Below are 12,499 nucleotides of genomic sequence, written 5' to 3'. Positions count from 1 at the left end.
GACACTACTGTGTAGAAATCTGTTTTCATGTTGACATGAAAGCGTTTTTGAAATTTCTTGTCACAGAAGCCAAATAAAATTAACTATGATCCATTGTTGAAAGGCAATAAAAGGTAAAACTTCCAAAGGGTATTAAACATTTAATATCCAGTGTATCAGTAGGGTTATAACAACCTGAATTACAAAGTTAGGACATGCTATTTGAAACAAGCAAGCCTTACCATCAGAATCATCTAACCAAGCGTTGATATAGTATCTTGACGCATTATAGGAATTGTAGGATTCCAAACTTTTTTTTTCCTGTAAAGCTATATTCAGTAAATAATATGACAATTTTTGATAAAAGAAATCTGAGTGAAACAACGCAGATTGGCCATATACGCATACTTGCATCCTGCCACATATATTTTCCTCTAGTTTTTGGGGTGTGGCCTGGTTTGATATCTGGAGCAGATTGTGTCTTCAAAATACAGTCTTTACTGCATGTGTGGTGCACGCTGACCTACTGCACGCACGCACACACATACCAAAATATGATACTTGCCCATAGTGAGCTGTCAGGATGGTGCTCACACTGCCCTCTGCAGGTGAAGGAAAACAATTTCATGTGGAGCACTTGCACACGCCCTACATTTGATTGCAGTGAAACAGAATAGTTCATTGCATTCTAAAATGTTTTGTGTAACAGAACAAAAACATATTGGAAACAATGAATTCCATAATGTAGTCTTTTATGGAAGAAGCATCACCATTATTCCTTTACAGAAGCAACATCAGCAGTACCTGGGAAACAATTTGCACAACATGAAGAAATATGTTTATTACTTTCTATACGATGAACTCAAATACCAAATTTTTTATATCCCTGCTTCCTCAAACATTTTCTTCATCTACAATAAATAATGTTAATACACACACATTGTAGAAATAGAAAGTGAAATTAAACCTGCTAAAACAAGCGAGTAACTGTTAGCATGCAGACAATACTGACCTATTGTAAGTTACAAAATCATCAGTAAGAGCTAAAATTCAAATGTACAAGTAGTCACAAATGTGCAAAATTTGACCTATAATGACCCTCACCATTTTAATTCAACATACCACGACTTCTGCATGAAGGAATTTTCTTCTGTAGCATAAGCACAGTTCCAAGTATTTCATTCAGTTGTAACCGAAAACCTAAAAACACTTCTTCCTCAATCCACACAGGCAGTTTTTACCCTGGGTTGCAAGATAAAGCAAGACAATATTAACACCGATTTGCAGCCTGAGGTCAGACATTAAAATAAAAAGGCACTAATAAAGACCATTTTATTGTGATTGTGAACTGGACTTTATTTTACATCTTACAGTAGAGAGTTGAGATCAGTGTGATGAGAGCATTGCTAAAGCATGAAGTTAAACTGAGCACATCAGACACAGAAAATGACTTAATGGCCCTTGAGACACTGAGTTTTTGGCAGCTTATTGTCTATGAAAAGGGAACATTGATGTAAATACAGGAATGTAGTAATGATAAAAAAAAAAAAATAGTCCACAAAATAAATGTACAACTTCTGATTCCATTGTTTGATGGAATTGTTAGAGCTGGCTATAAAAAAAGGACACTGATAATAATATAAATTCATTTTTCTGTCTTTTTTAAATTGAAACAATAAACATCCCAAGTGTTAGAGAGGAATAAAAGCACGCTAAGAGTTAGGCAACTGGAACGTTTCATTATGAACTCAACAGTGCTCTGCAAGATAAGGTCATCAGTGCATTGTAACATCACGAATTATAAAATCCAAAATATAAAAAGAATCAAAGATCTCTCAAGTGTGAGGGTGGTGTCTTGCTAGCAAGGAAGCCAAAGTTAAGAGTCAGTGTGAGCAGAGCCACCAAAAAAAAAACAAAAAAAAAACTACCACACACTGCTTCTATTTGAAACATTTTGTCCTTTATCAGCATACACATCATTATAATCACCAACCCAAATTATACAAAAAGCACAAGATATGACTACTGAATGTTTAAAGTTGAAATACAGCCAGGATTAATATTAAAACATCCCATGTTCCAGGGACAAATTAGTTCTACAGACATTGAGATAGTAGTACTAGAAGAATTACAGGTTGCTTTTTACAGCGCAGAAGCTGGTTTACTGAATTGTTCCCCTGTAGCATAAATTATACGGAATAACAATAATACACTTAAAAAGCTTATTCTTAAAACGAAGTTCTTCAAGTACACGTCAAAAAATGTTGGCAACTGTATTCCATGTAGTTTTGGTTGTTTTTGAATGATAGACAAGTCTAACAGAGGATTTAATATTTCACCATTTTTATATTATACCATCACTCAAACCACTCTCTCCAGTTTCATCGGCAGTTTATGAAATGATATGTTGAAAATATTTTGAGCAATACTGACGTAATGCAGTTTGAAATCATGGGCAGAGAAAACAGACTAAAAGAGTTCAATGCCCAAGAGTCAAAGCATAGAAAAAAAAAATTGGGATACTTTGTGATTCTTCAACAGATGAGATCATCTCTTTTATCTGGTAATCCAGCAATCCATTCTACCAAATTTGATGTCAAAATATGTATCTAGGTACCAACAAAACATTAAAGCTAGTCTATCTTTAGGTATATATGTACTATATATTAATGTGGTAACCTAAACCCAATCCAGAGTCTCACTTGTGAAAACCCAGGAGATGGTCCTTCCCTCATGCATTAGACTTCAGAATCACTGCAGCGTTCACAAGCTTAACAATTAATATCAAGTGAGATAAACCAGTCCTCATCTCGGAAGGTTTGCTGATAATGACATGTCAGTTTGTGTGCACTCATATTAGTGTCTGAGCATATGAAAGGGGAAAGTATATTGAGTGACTGCCATTGTCAAGTACAGTCATGGATGTGGCTTGTAACTTGTTTGGCAAACAGAAGCATGAAACATTCTGTTGACAGTCTGAAGTAGCGTTGTTTATCTCTCTTCCTCCCATCTGTTCGATGCATCGCCATCATTAAAAACGAGATGCACCAGAGTACAAAAACCCAAAACATTAAAATGTTAACATTGTTAACAAATATTAATGATATTAAAATTTTTTAAAAAGAATAAAATCTGGAATCCTTCTCCTGTACAGCGTCTGGCGATTGTGGAACCCCCCCCCAGCCCAGTTGGTTTTGGCAGTGGTCTAACACTTGTGCTTCATGGCAAGCTGTAGAAAAATTGGGGTAGGGGGTTTCAGGATAACACAGTGAGAAAACTCAAGAAAGCGGTGTCAGTTGATCAAAAAAAATACCCTACCAGAAAATTGTTCAGCAACTAAAAATATGTACCAGACTCTTGATTAACACAGTAAGTCATAAAATGAGGAAACACAGGGTACAAATTTGAGCATTTCAGAGCTCTCTCACAAACAAGAAAAGCTATTAGACAAGCCAATGGGTCTGTTATTTTTCATTCAGATAATAGCAAGGCTCTCTGCAGCTTCATTTATCCCATTAACAAGGGACATAAATGGGAGACGCACACACATGCACACATACATAGACTACTAGAGATTAAGCATGGAGTATATTGCTGTAAAATGAGAAATGAATTCTACAGACTGATCAAGTGGGGGCAGTAGAGCAGCACGCAGGAATGAGTGGTTTTGATTAAAACTGAGCTTTGCAGCAAAACTGTCTGCTGTCTCGCACGGTGCAGAAATGGGATTGCAGAAGTGGATGAACAGAACGAGTGTCAAGGTGACCTGCTCACAGTATTGCAGATGCTTGGTTCTGCACTTGGTTATAAATTAAAACTATACTGTTTGTAGAGGTCCACTTGTAACATATGCAGATGAATTTTAGAGTAGGAAAACTTAAACATATCAAGTAAAGTCCTTGTCAAAGTCATTCTCCACATGGATTCTCTTTTTAGATCCATCTCTGGTACTACCTACTGCTTTTATCAGAAGGCTTCTGACAGACAACAGCATGAGTTTTAATAATAATGTGCAAGACAAATGACAAGTTATGAAGCAGATAATATAAACACGAATGGCATCAAGTGAAATGAAAAACACTAGCAAATGAGTGATTCTTCGTGGGGGTTACGCAGTCATTTTCTCTTGTATCCACCAAAGCTATGGGTTTCTTCTCTGCTTATCACAGTTTTTGTAATTCATCACAGTGGGGTTCCTCATCTGTGAACAGGGCTGTGCAAGACTCTTCAAATGTCTTTCAATTATCTTACCATCACGAGTATGGCATTATACATCATTCAAAGTGGTCATTTCAATAGGTAGTGGATGGCTTTACTATTAAAGGCAATGACATCTCATTTTTGCTAGCACTGTCAGTGAAGGCTGTCCCTTAACAGCGTGACAGTCCAGCAGGGCTGCCTGATTTCACACAAGAAATCAAGCTGCAAAGCCGAGTGTTTTTAGAAAGACGGCTACGATGATCACAATCAGGTGTGCTCATTACAAAGCAATAGAGTTTTTTTTCTTTGGTTTTGCAGTAAAAAAAATCATATTATGCTAATAGCCTCATTAAACAGCAGGCAGTTAGTTTTCCTGACAAACAAGAGACATGGGATTGATGGAGGATGAGAGAACATCCTATGGAGAACTACAAAAGAAAGAATAAATGAAGGGAAGAAGAAGAAAAACTATTATCTTCCCAAAGCAGAGAGCCCCATTGCTAAGAGCCTGGAGTCACAATAAAGCAAGTCTTCACATATCCTCAGGTTTTAAGAAAAATGTTTCATCTTTTGGCTGAACTAATAATGACTTTAAAATCACAACTGGATATTCGACTGGAACACGAGGTGGTAGTCGAAGTCAGAATTTCAATGTACTAAGGCATAATGCATACAGCAAGCCCACCTTGAGATTATGCATTGTAATGTATCTTGCTAACATATTGCCTCACCTTGTGTGCAGTGACAGCAAACTGTTCAGCACTGTTCATCATGTCTGCAGTCCTGTCCTCAGCCCGGCCTAATCGCTCGCCACGCTCATTCAGAGCCTGGCTGGCCTTCTGTACAGCACTCGTCACGCTGTCTGCAGCTGAATGTAGTATACTGTTACCTGCAGATAAGGATGGGAGTGAAGGAGCGAGCCAGACAGAGCAAAGGGAAGCAAGAAGAAAAGTAAACATAAAAGCGAAAAGACAAAGGGAAAAGAAATAGTGAATCCTTTGGCAAACAGCATACTGTAAGAGATGTGTTGCCAATAAACAAGAAGTGACATTAGCTGGATGTAGTGCAATCAGTGACCCTGCGCATTAGTACTAATGGTGGAAGACAACACCATAAAAAGACAAAATGGCTTTTAACAGGGCCAGTGTGGGAAAGTAGATAATGAGTTTTCATCAAAGCTGATTTACTTCAAGGAAGGATCAACCGAAATTAACCTTTTCCAGCTTGAAGGTTTGCAACACATAAATTGTACACCTCCTATAGGAAAACATGTCACAATACATCCAGCACTGCTTTTCTCTAATTTATAACTTTTGGAGTCAGCTCTGTGATTACTTTCCTCCTTCTAAACTTTAGCTTAATAAGAAAAAGGACATGTGGTTGGTTGCATTGGCAGCCCTGGAGACCCAGTAGCAGAAATAAGGCAGAGAACACATCTTCAGATAGCCGTGGCAGCCCTGCGGATGTTTCGTTTGACAAGCCATTAATCTACCACACGTTGGGAGTGCTGCCATTATCCACTTTTCCAACAACTAGACTAGGAACAGGAGTGTCTCTGTCGCTTTCTCTTGGTCTGCGATACAGCTGAATTGTTCTAGTGGGGTATAAGCTGTCCATTTAAGGTGATGTACCCCAGGGAAAGTTGCCAGTTTGAGAAAGTATCTACATTGCTTATAATGTTGTCACTCAGTACTGACGTAAACTCAAACCTTTGGTTGCCCAAAAACAGGCAAAGGGGACCTTCAGTCTGTGGTGACAAGGTCCTGACCAGTCAGTTTAAATTAGAACATTACAGGAGCACCTGAGGGTGAATGACATGCTGTAAAAAATGACTAGAGGGACAACTGTACAGCAGCACAAAACATAATGCCCTTTAAGATCATGAGATCTCTTTGGGTTTTGATTTGTTAATGACCACCAATTCCTATATTCAGCTTTGGACATGTGACAGATATTTTAAAAATCACCATAAACACCCAATGAGATAAACTATATTACCTTTTCCAAATTCTATAACCTCAGATATACATTTATTGTGTTTGAGAAGAAGGAATAGACATAGTTAAAGCTTGAAGGTACTGTGACAGTATTAAAACCTGACAAGCTGGATTCTATCTTTTCATACTAGAAGCTGCAATATAGTAAGTGTATGTCCCCTGGCATCAAGGTAGGTAAGCTGAGTGACAGATAATTGGGACAGCTCGACTGCAATGGATTATACGACAGCCCAAAAGCAGACGGCGAGGCCAGCTGGTGTTCCATCAAAAGAAGTTAACTTGATAAAGTCAAAGCAATTTATGTACAGACACACCCGCGCTCAGACACACAGATGTTTGTTCGCATAGATGTTCATACGCACACCTACGCACACAAAAGGAAATGGAAACACATGCAAATCCTTCCTTTAGTCAATTTTCCAGAGATTACAGTAAATGAAAGGCATTACACATGACAAACACATTGGGATCAATGATTTAAAAAGCTCAAGACAGTGTCCCACAATCCACAGTTCAATTAAAATGTATTTACTTTCATTAGCCATTATACGTCAAAGCAAATTTCATGTGGTATGGTCCTGTGCTGCTTGTGTGGTTTGGTTTGCACGGGTTAAGACACTTTCCTGAAAATATAGCATCTCTTAAAGGCATTAGGTCGTCACTCAAAAGGATAAGACCTTTTCACCTTCAGATTTTTCTTAATCCTCTCCTTCTCCCAGGGAAGCCCAGGGAGTAATACTCCCATCATCCTCCATATAACCCCCATGCTCACTCACAATGCCTCCATAACATACACTCAGAGAACATCTCCATTTGTTTGTCTGCCCACCACTTTTCCTTCTGTTGTCTTTCTTTTCTGTTCTCAGAGATCAGTGGCAGCTGGTGACGTGGGCTCCCCCCATGTAGAATGTAATTAGAGAAAAAGCAGGGTGGAGACGTTCTGGAGGGTTTATGAGAGGGGTGCAGCATCACAAGCTGAATGACACATGTGTAGGAGTAGATTATGTTATGTGGTGCCCTTGCTGTGGTTCAAACTCTGAGCTTCATATCTCAACATAAACATGAAAGCTGATCAGCAGTCACTGTTATCAAGGAGAGCAACAGTTATGTTCCTTAGTAGTTTCCATGGTATTAGACTGAACTTTAATCAGGCACGAGTTTAAAGTTTTATCACTTAAACACTGATGTTACATTTGTAAATCCTGAATGGGATCTTTATGTGATATTATGCTAAATTCATGACATGCTTCTCGTAACAATGTGGAAGGAATTTTATTATATCAGCATAATCAGCCAGAACACTCAAACAATGGAGCCTGAATAAAAGGCAAGTTGTTTCTGGCGACAAAATATTCCAGAAAGTAGAAACTATGGGCAAAGACAAACATAACAAGGAAGTGGGGAGGGGAAATCATACAAAGCCTCCCTCCTTTTCCAATTCTGCTGTAAGCAGTAGATTACAGGGAGTACTGCTGTGAGACCAAGAAAATAATCTACTGGTTATCAACAGGGAACATGTCAGATACACTTCACAAGATGCTGACAGCGAGTTCCATTTACCATCACAGTACAGTGGATTGATTATATTGGACGGTTAAGCTTAAAAAATAAACACACCTACACAAAAGCTCCATGAAAACAACACATGGAGTAGTGCTTTTAATATTTTCATTCTGGCAGTGTACATGATCATATCATCACTGTGCTAGAATAATGCTGTGGGGTATAATATGTGTGGGTGTTTAAAGGGAGAGACTGTCTTGGATTTTTTTTTTATATGTGTATTAATGTGCACAGTCTTATCTGCACACTAACAAGTTCCATCAAAAACTCCCCTTATTACCAAGATAATAAATTATGAATTATGCTGCTGTTATACATCCAAAGATACATGAAATATTCTGTCAAGGCCTTCAGTAAGTGATCCCAGTCCTATTCATAGTTTTACCTACAAATCCAGAGCCTTTGACTCTGAAGTACATAGGAATTGCTGTCATTATTAACCTGAAGCTTCTTATCCCAGCAGTACGTTAACACTTATTTTACTGTAGATGTATGAACTGCCAGTTCACAGAGAAGTCAGACGATTACATTTTTCTGCCAATGTAAAAATCATGTCAACACAAGCAGTTGGCAGCAGAGGAAAACACAAAGTGTGATATGGTAATCTATCTGATCTATTCACCAGAATAAACAGTACTTTTTCTAAAAAAAAAAAAAAAAAAAACTCTTTTATGCAAGTTTATGGTTGATTCTGAATTCATAAATGCACACGTAAATGGGGGTGTACCAATTTGTCCAGCATTAAGAATATTTTCAACTTGAACAAATCCAAATCCAATTTTCCTGATTCTAGATATTACCATAAAGAAGAGGACAAGCAGCCAGGAAAGTAAACAAGGATGTGTGAGAGGAATACTAAAACATTATTAAAATATTTCTGTACCACTACAACTTTGTAATAACTGTTTTAAAAAACAGTGGTATTTGAATTTCAATGTTATTTCAATAAAAGAGCATCTTTTAATGTATTTTTTGATTCAACAGATTATGAAAAGTGCATTCAAAAGGTTCTATAATAAATCGATGATGTAAGTTAATAAATGGCATTAATGTTCATGAAAAAAAAGCATTCTGGTTTAGCAGGGTTTAATAAAGACAAATATAAAACAAAATATTACACGCTTTTATCCTCCTACATACCGTACTTCTATAAAGTACGTATACAGTTCACACAATGTTGTTTGGATGCATGGTGTATTTTTTCCCTGTATGAAAACTAGAATGGCAGGAAAAACATTCTTTAGGCAACAATACAGCGACTTCACACTTCCAAAGGGATTACACATAAAAGAATGGTGTAAAAGATGAGAAAAAAATCATCAAGAAATGCTAATAGACATCACAGAAGCCTAAAGGCACAACTATGCTGCTCCTGCTGCAAGATAAACCCCCGCTGCAGTTTAATTAATGCAAATCTTGACATTACCCACAGCAGCATAATAAAGCTATAGCAGAGGTTCAAACAGGAAGGGCATCTCCCCTTGGCTCATGGCGCACACCTATTATTTCTCTATTGCCTGTTATACAGCTACTTCTTGACATCCGATCATTTTCTCCACAATTTTCCTGAGGTCTTCTTAGTACAGTCAATTCACGTTCCTCTCCAGAAGTCACTCACAAAAGCAATTTTCCACAGCTTTTTCCTTGAGCTATCTGTATTTCTCTTTTCCCAAGACCACTCCCTTACCATGAAATATATACTGTATATATAGACCCTATATATCTAATGTATTGTAGTTTTCCTTGCATGAAAAGGTTAATTTAAATTGTGTGTGCCAGTGCTGTAGTTTACAATGAATGATCTTATAAGCAGTAATTAATTTTTATTGTTTCCTCAATCATTCCGGCTTCACTTAAATTTATCTTTACTACATGTACTTATGCAACAGACACATGTAGTTTAGAGTGAGGTGGATGTGTAGTCTAAATTAATCCTTGCTTTTCTCTGAGTGGCTAACAAATGCATTGAAGGACGTCACTCTGGCCCTGACATTGTTTTTTTCATGAAGGGAAAGACTCGACCTTGCTTGCTCGGTTGGCCCTTTAGTTTAGTCACTGTCATGATGTTGAAAAAGGCTTCAGCAAAGCACTAAAATACTACAGGGGACAAACACAGAACATGATGTCCTAAATGTACCATAGAGGTGTGCCAACGCTGTTAGAAAAATAGTTATCAGGTATTCATGCAGTCTACTCTCAGTGGCTTTAATCAGCACATAAATATCATCATCACACAATGCATTAAAAGCCATAATTTTCATCATTATAGCTTTGACCAAGCTTAAATGTGAGTTGGTAAAGAAGTACAGAATACTGAGGAGACCATTAGAGAAGAAACAGTCTATGGTTGTACTGCCCTTGTACGCCAAAATGTGATTTACCTCCGCACAGCATTTGTCAGTGACTATGCACACATTCTGACAGCGAGGGGCCGGGACAGTGAACGTAACTCACATAACCTTTGGATGTAAACTTAAAATACCCTTCAGCATGTACTCAACCTCCACAGTGACACATGCTGGGGAAAATTTGTCCTTTGGCTCACTGGGAGCATATAAAAAATCTCTGTGTGTACATGTTAAATACAGCAGCCACTGAAATGGCAGAACAGGTCAATTAAAGCTCGGAGAGTCAAGAATAAAGCCCTCAGTTCAAAAGTCAGTGAACAGGGTTGTTTTTATTTTAATCCAACTATGATGGGTTATTTACTATAGTCAGATTTTTAAGTGTATCTACAATACATCACTGGTCAAGACCTAAATTAAAGGTTTCACACAGTTCATTTGTTTTTGTAATTCTAAAATAGCTACTTTATATAGAGTACAAGGACAAAAACCTACTATATACTTCATTTGCTCATCATTACATGCCAATAGCTTAATTTAGGTAAGAATTCTGTTTCTGTAAAATAAACCTATCTCCTCAGACTTGACTGCTACTGGAGTATTGAAGTTACTGGTTAGTAGAGATATATTTGAATAATAAAATTCTGCATACCACTTGGAACTCAAAGTGTTTTTAGTAGGGGATATGATTTTTTCCATTTTATTTTAATGCTTACCTTGTCTCAGTAGATGACCATGATGTGAAACAAATTCTTTCTTCATTCTGTTCAAAAAGACCTTGCAACGGAAAATGACTGAATCTACAGCTTGGTCTTCTGTGATGAGAAAATATCAAAGGTCATAGTCAGCTTAGAGGTTCAAAATTTGATACAGTTTTGAAATTAGTCGAGAGGGGTTACAGTTTTTGATTAAATTATGAATTAAGCACTCGAGTGTTCAGTTCTTCATGAATGCCATGCAACTATGACAGAAGTTACTGTTTTATTATTTATCTGTTGAGTAAAATAGGTCACACAATGAATAATGTAAAAAATGTTATTTTGTGTTAAGGAACTACAACTGGTTTGAAATGTTGCTAAAAACTTTTTGAGAACTAGCCCATATTAATACCAGGTCCTTGTTTGCTTCTTCTCAAGAAAGTCTTATACCCAACAAGGCGCAAGACAGAAAATTCGCACAAGGCCGTGTAAACTAGGAGGAGAAAAATTTAATTTACATTCAAATCACGAACACATGCCAGTAAGATGGAGAAGCTCAGGTGGGAATTGGGTTATAACAGGGTATAACGGTGTAAGCAGCAGCCCAAGTTGGCACTGATAACAAGGCAATTAGTAAATTAGCTGCTTTTATTTCTAGACCAATTACATGCCTCATCGAGGATCAAAAACACACGCCTGTGTATCCACCCTGTACAGCTCTGGCAGAAGTCTTTTTAAACAGAATACATTAACAGAATTTACATGTTTATGAACACATATATACAGGGTGGGGTATAAAGCAGTCCGAGATATTAAATATAAACAACACAATTCCATTTTCTGAGTCATAATGTGAAATCCTCCACTCTTTCCAACTTCTTGCTCCACAAGACTTCACCTGGTGATTTAATGCTGACAATATTACTTAATAAACACACATTTAAACTGTAAAGTCTGTTACTGGAACATCTTGTAGCAACATGTAAACACCATCAGCACTGGAGGAAGTCTGCTGGTATTCTCAGACAACACCAAAACATGATTTTGAAAAGCAACAGCAAACACTTAACTTTACTGTAATATAAGTTCTGTTTATACTATCTTGATTGGCAAACACATACTTGTCTTTCTGCAGTACTAACATCTTGATTCCGTGCTATGGAAAATCAAACATATGTGCATAAATTATTTGTTTTACATTTCAGGGGTCTGCCGTCTCAGGCGTTTCTGCAGATAAAGTCTCCCACAGTTATGGTCCCACACCTGAGCAGCGTCATGATTTTTGTTTTGCACTGGTGTGAGACTTAAACTGGAGTGGACAGAAGTGGCAGCAGGTTGGCATCCTCTCTGTTCCTCTTGTCAGAATGTGGATAGCGAATTTTTTCATGTATCATGTGTAGCTTCCTCTTCTCACCAAGATCCGGGAGTCTATTATCAGACACTGGTCAACGATCTGACTTACTGCAGGATATCAACAGCTGTTTCCACAGTGTATTTCAAATTGCAAGCTTTTGTGAGTAACTTGATTATCGCAAGCATTTATATAATGAGCAGTGCTGCAATCCACACGTTTCTTCCGCTTTGTGTTGTTAAAACAATGCTAGAGGGTCTGTACTAGTAATTTTCAGATCTACTGGAGGCGTGTGGTTGATACGCAACACTTGCATTCTATAATCCATCCTAGTCTAAAGAGCCTCGGGTTCAGCAGTCTTCGGGA

At 37.6% G+C, this 12,499-nt stretch overlaps 1 protein-coding gene across 2 annotated transcripts in view; it reads right to left on the bottom strand.

The window, feature by feature from the left end:
* Window positions 1–1,297: 1,297 nt before the first annotated feature.
* stxbp6 (syntaxin binding protein 6 (amisyn)) overlaps window positions 1,298–12,499 on the bottom strand; it is a 61,165-nt gene continuing 49,963 nt past the window's right edge. Inside the window, exons 5-7 of one of the 2 annotated variants that reach the window (XM_055006133.1) lie at window positions 10,801–10,899; window positions 4,911–5,068; window positions 1,298–3,208 (exon numbers count right to left, since the gene is read on the bottom strand). In XM_055006133.1, the coding sequence (XP_054862108.1) occupies window positions 3,185–3,208; window positions 4,911–5,068; window positions 10,801–10,899 (281 nt within the window). In that variant the 3' untranslated portion in view covers window positions 1,298–3,184. The remainder of the gene's footprint in view (window positions 3,209–4,910; window positions 5,069–10,800; window positions 10,900–12,499) is intronic. The other variant, XM_023277374.3, reaches the window with a different exon arrangement.

This window comes from Amphiprion ocellaris, chromosome 20 (assembly GCF_022539595.1).
Source record: "Amphiprion ocellaris isolate individual 3 ecotype Okinawa chromosome 20, ASM2253959v1, whole genome shotgun sequence".
NCBI lineage: Eukaryota > Metazoa > Chordata > Actinopteri > Pomacentridae > Amphiprion > Amphiprion ocellaris.
This window is presented reverse-complemented; position numbering and strand designations above follow the sequence as displayed.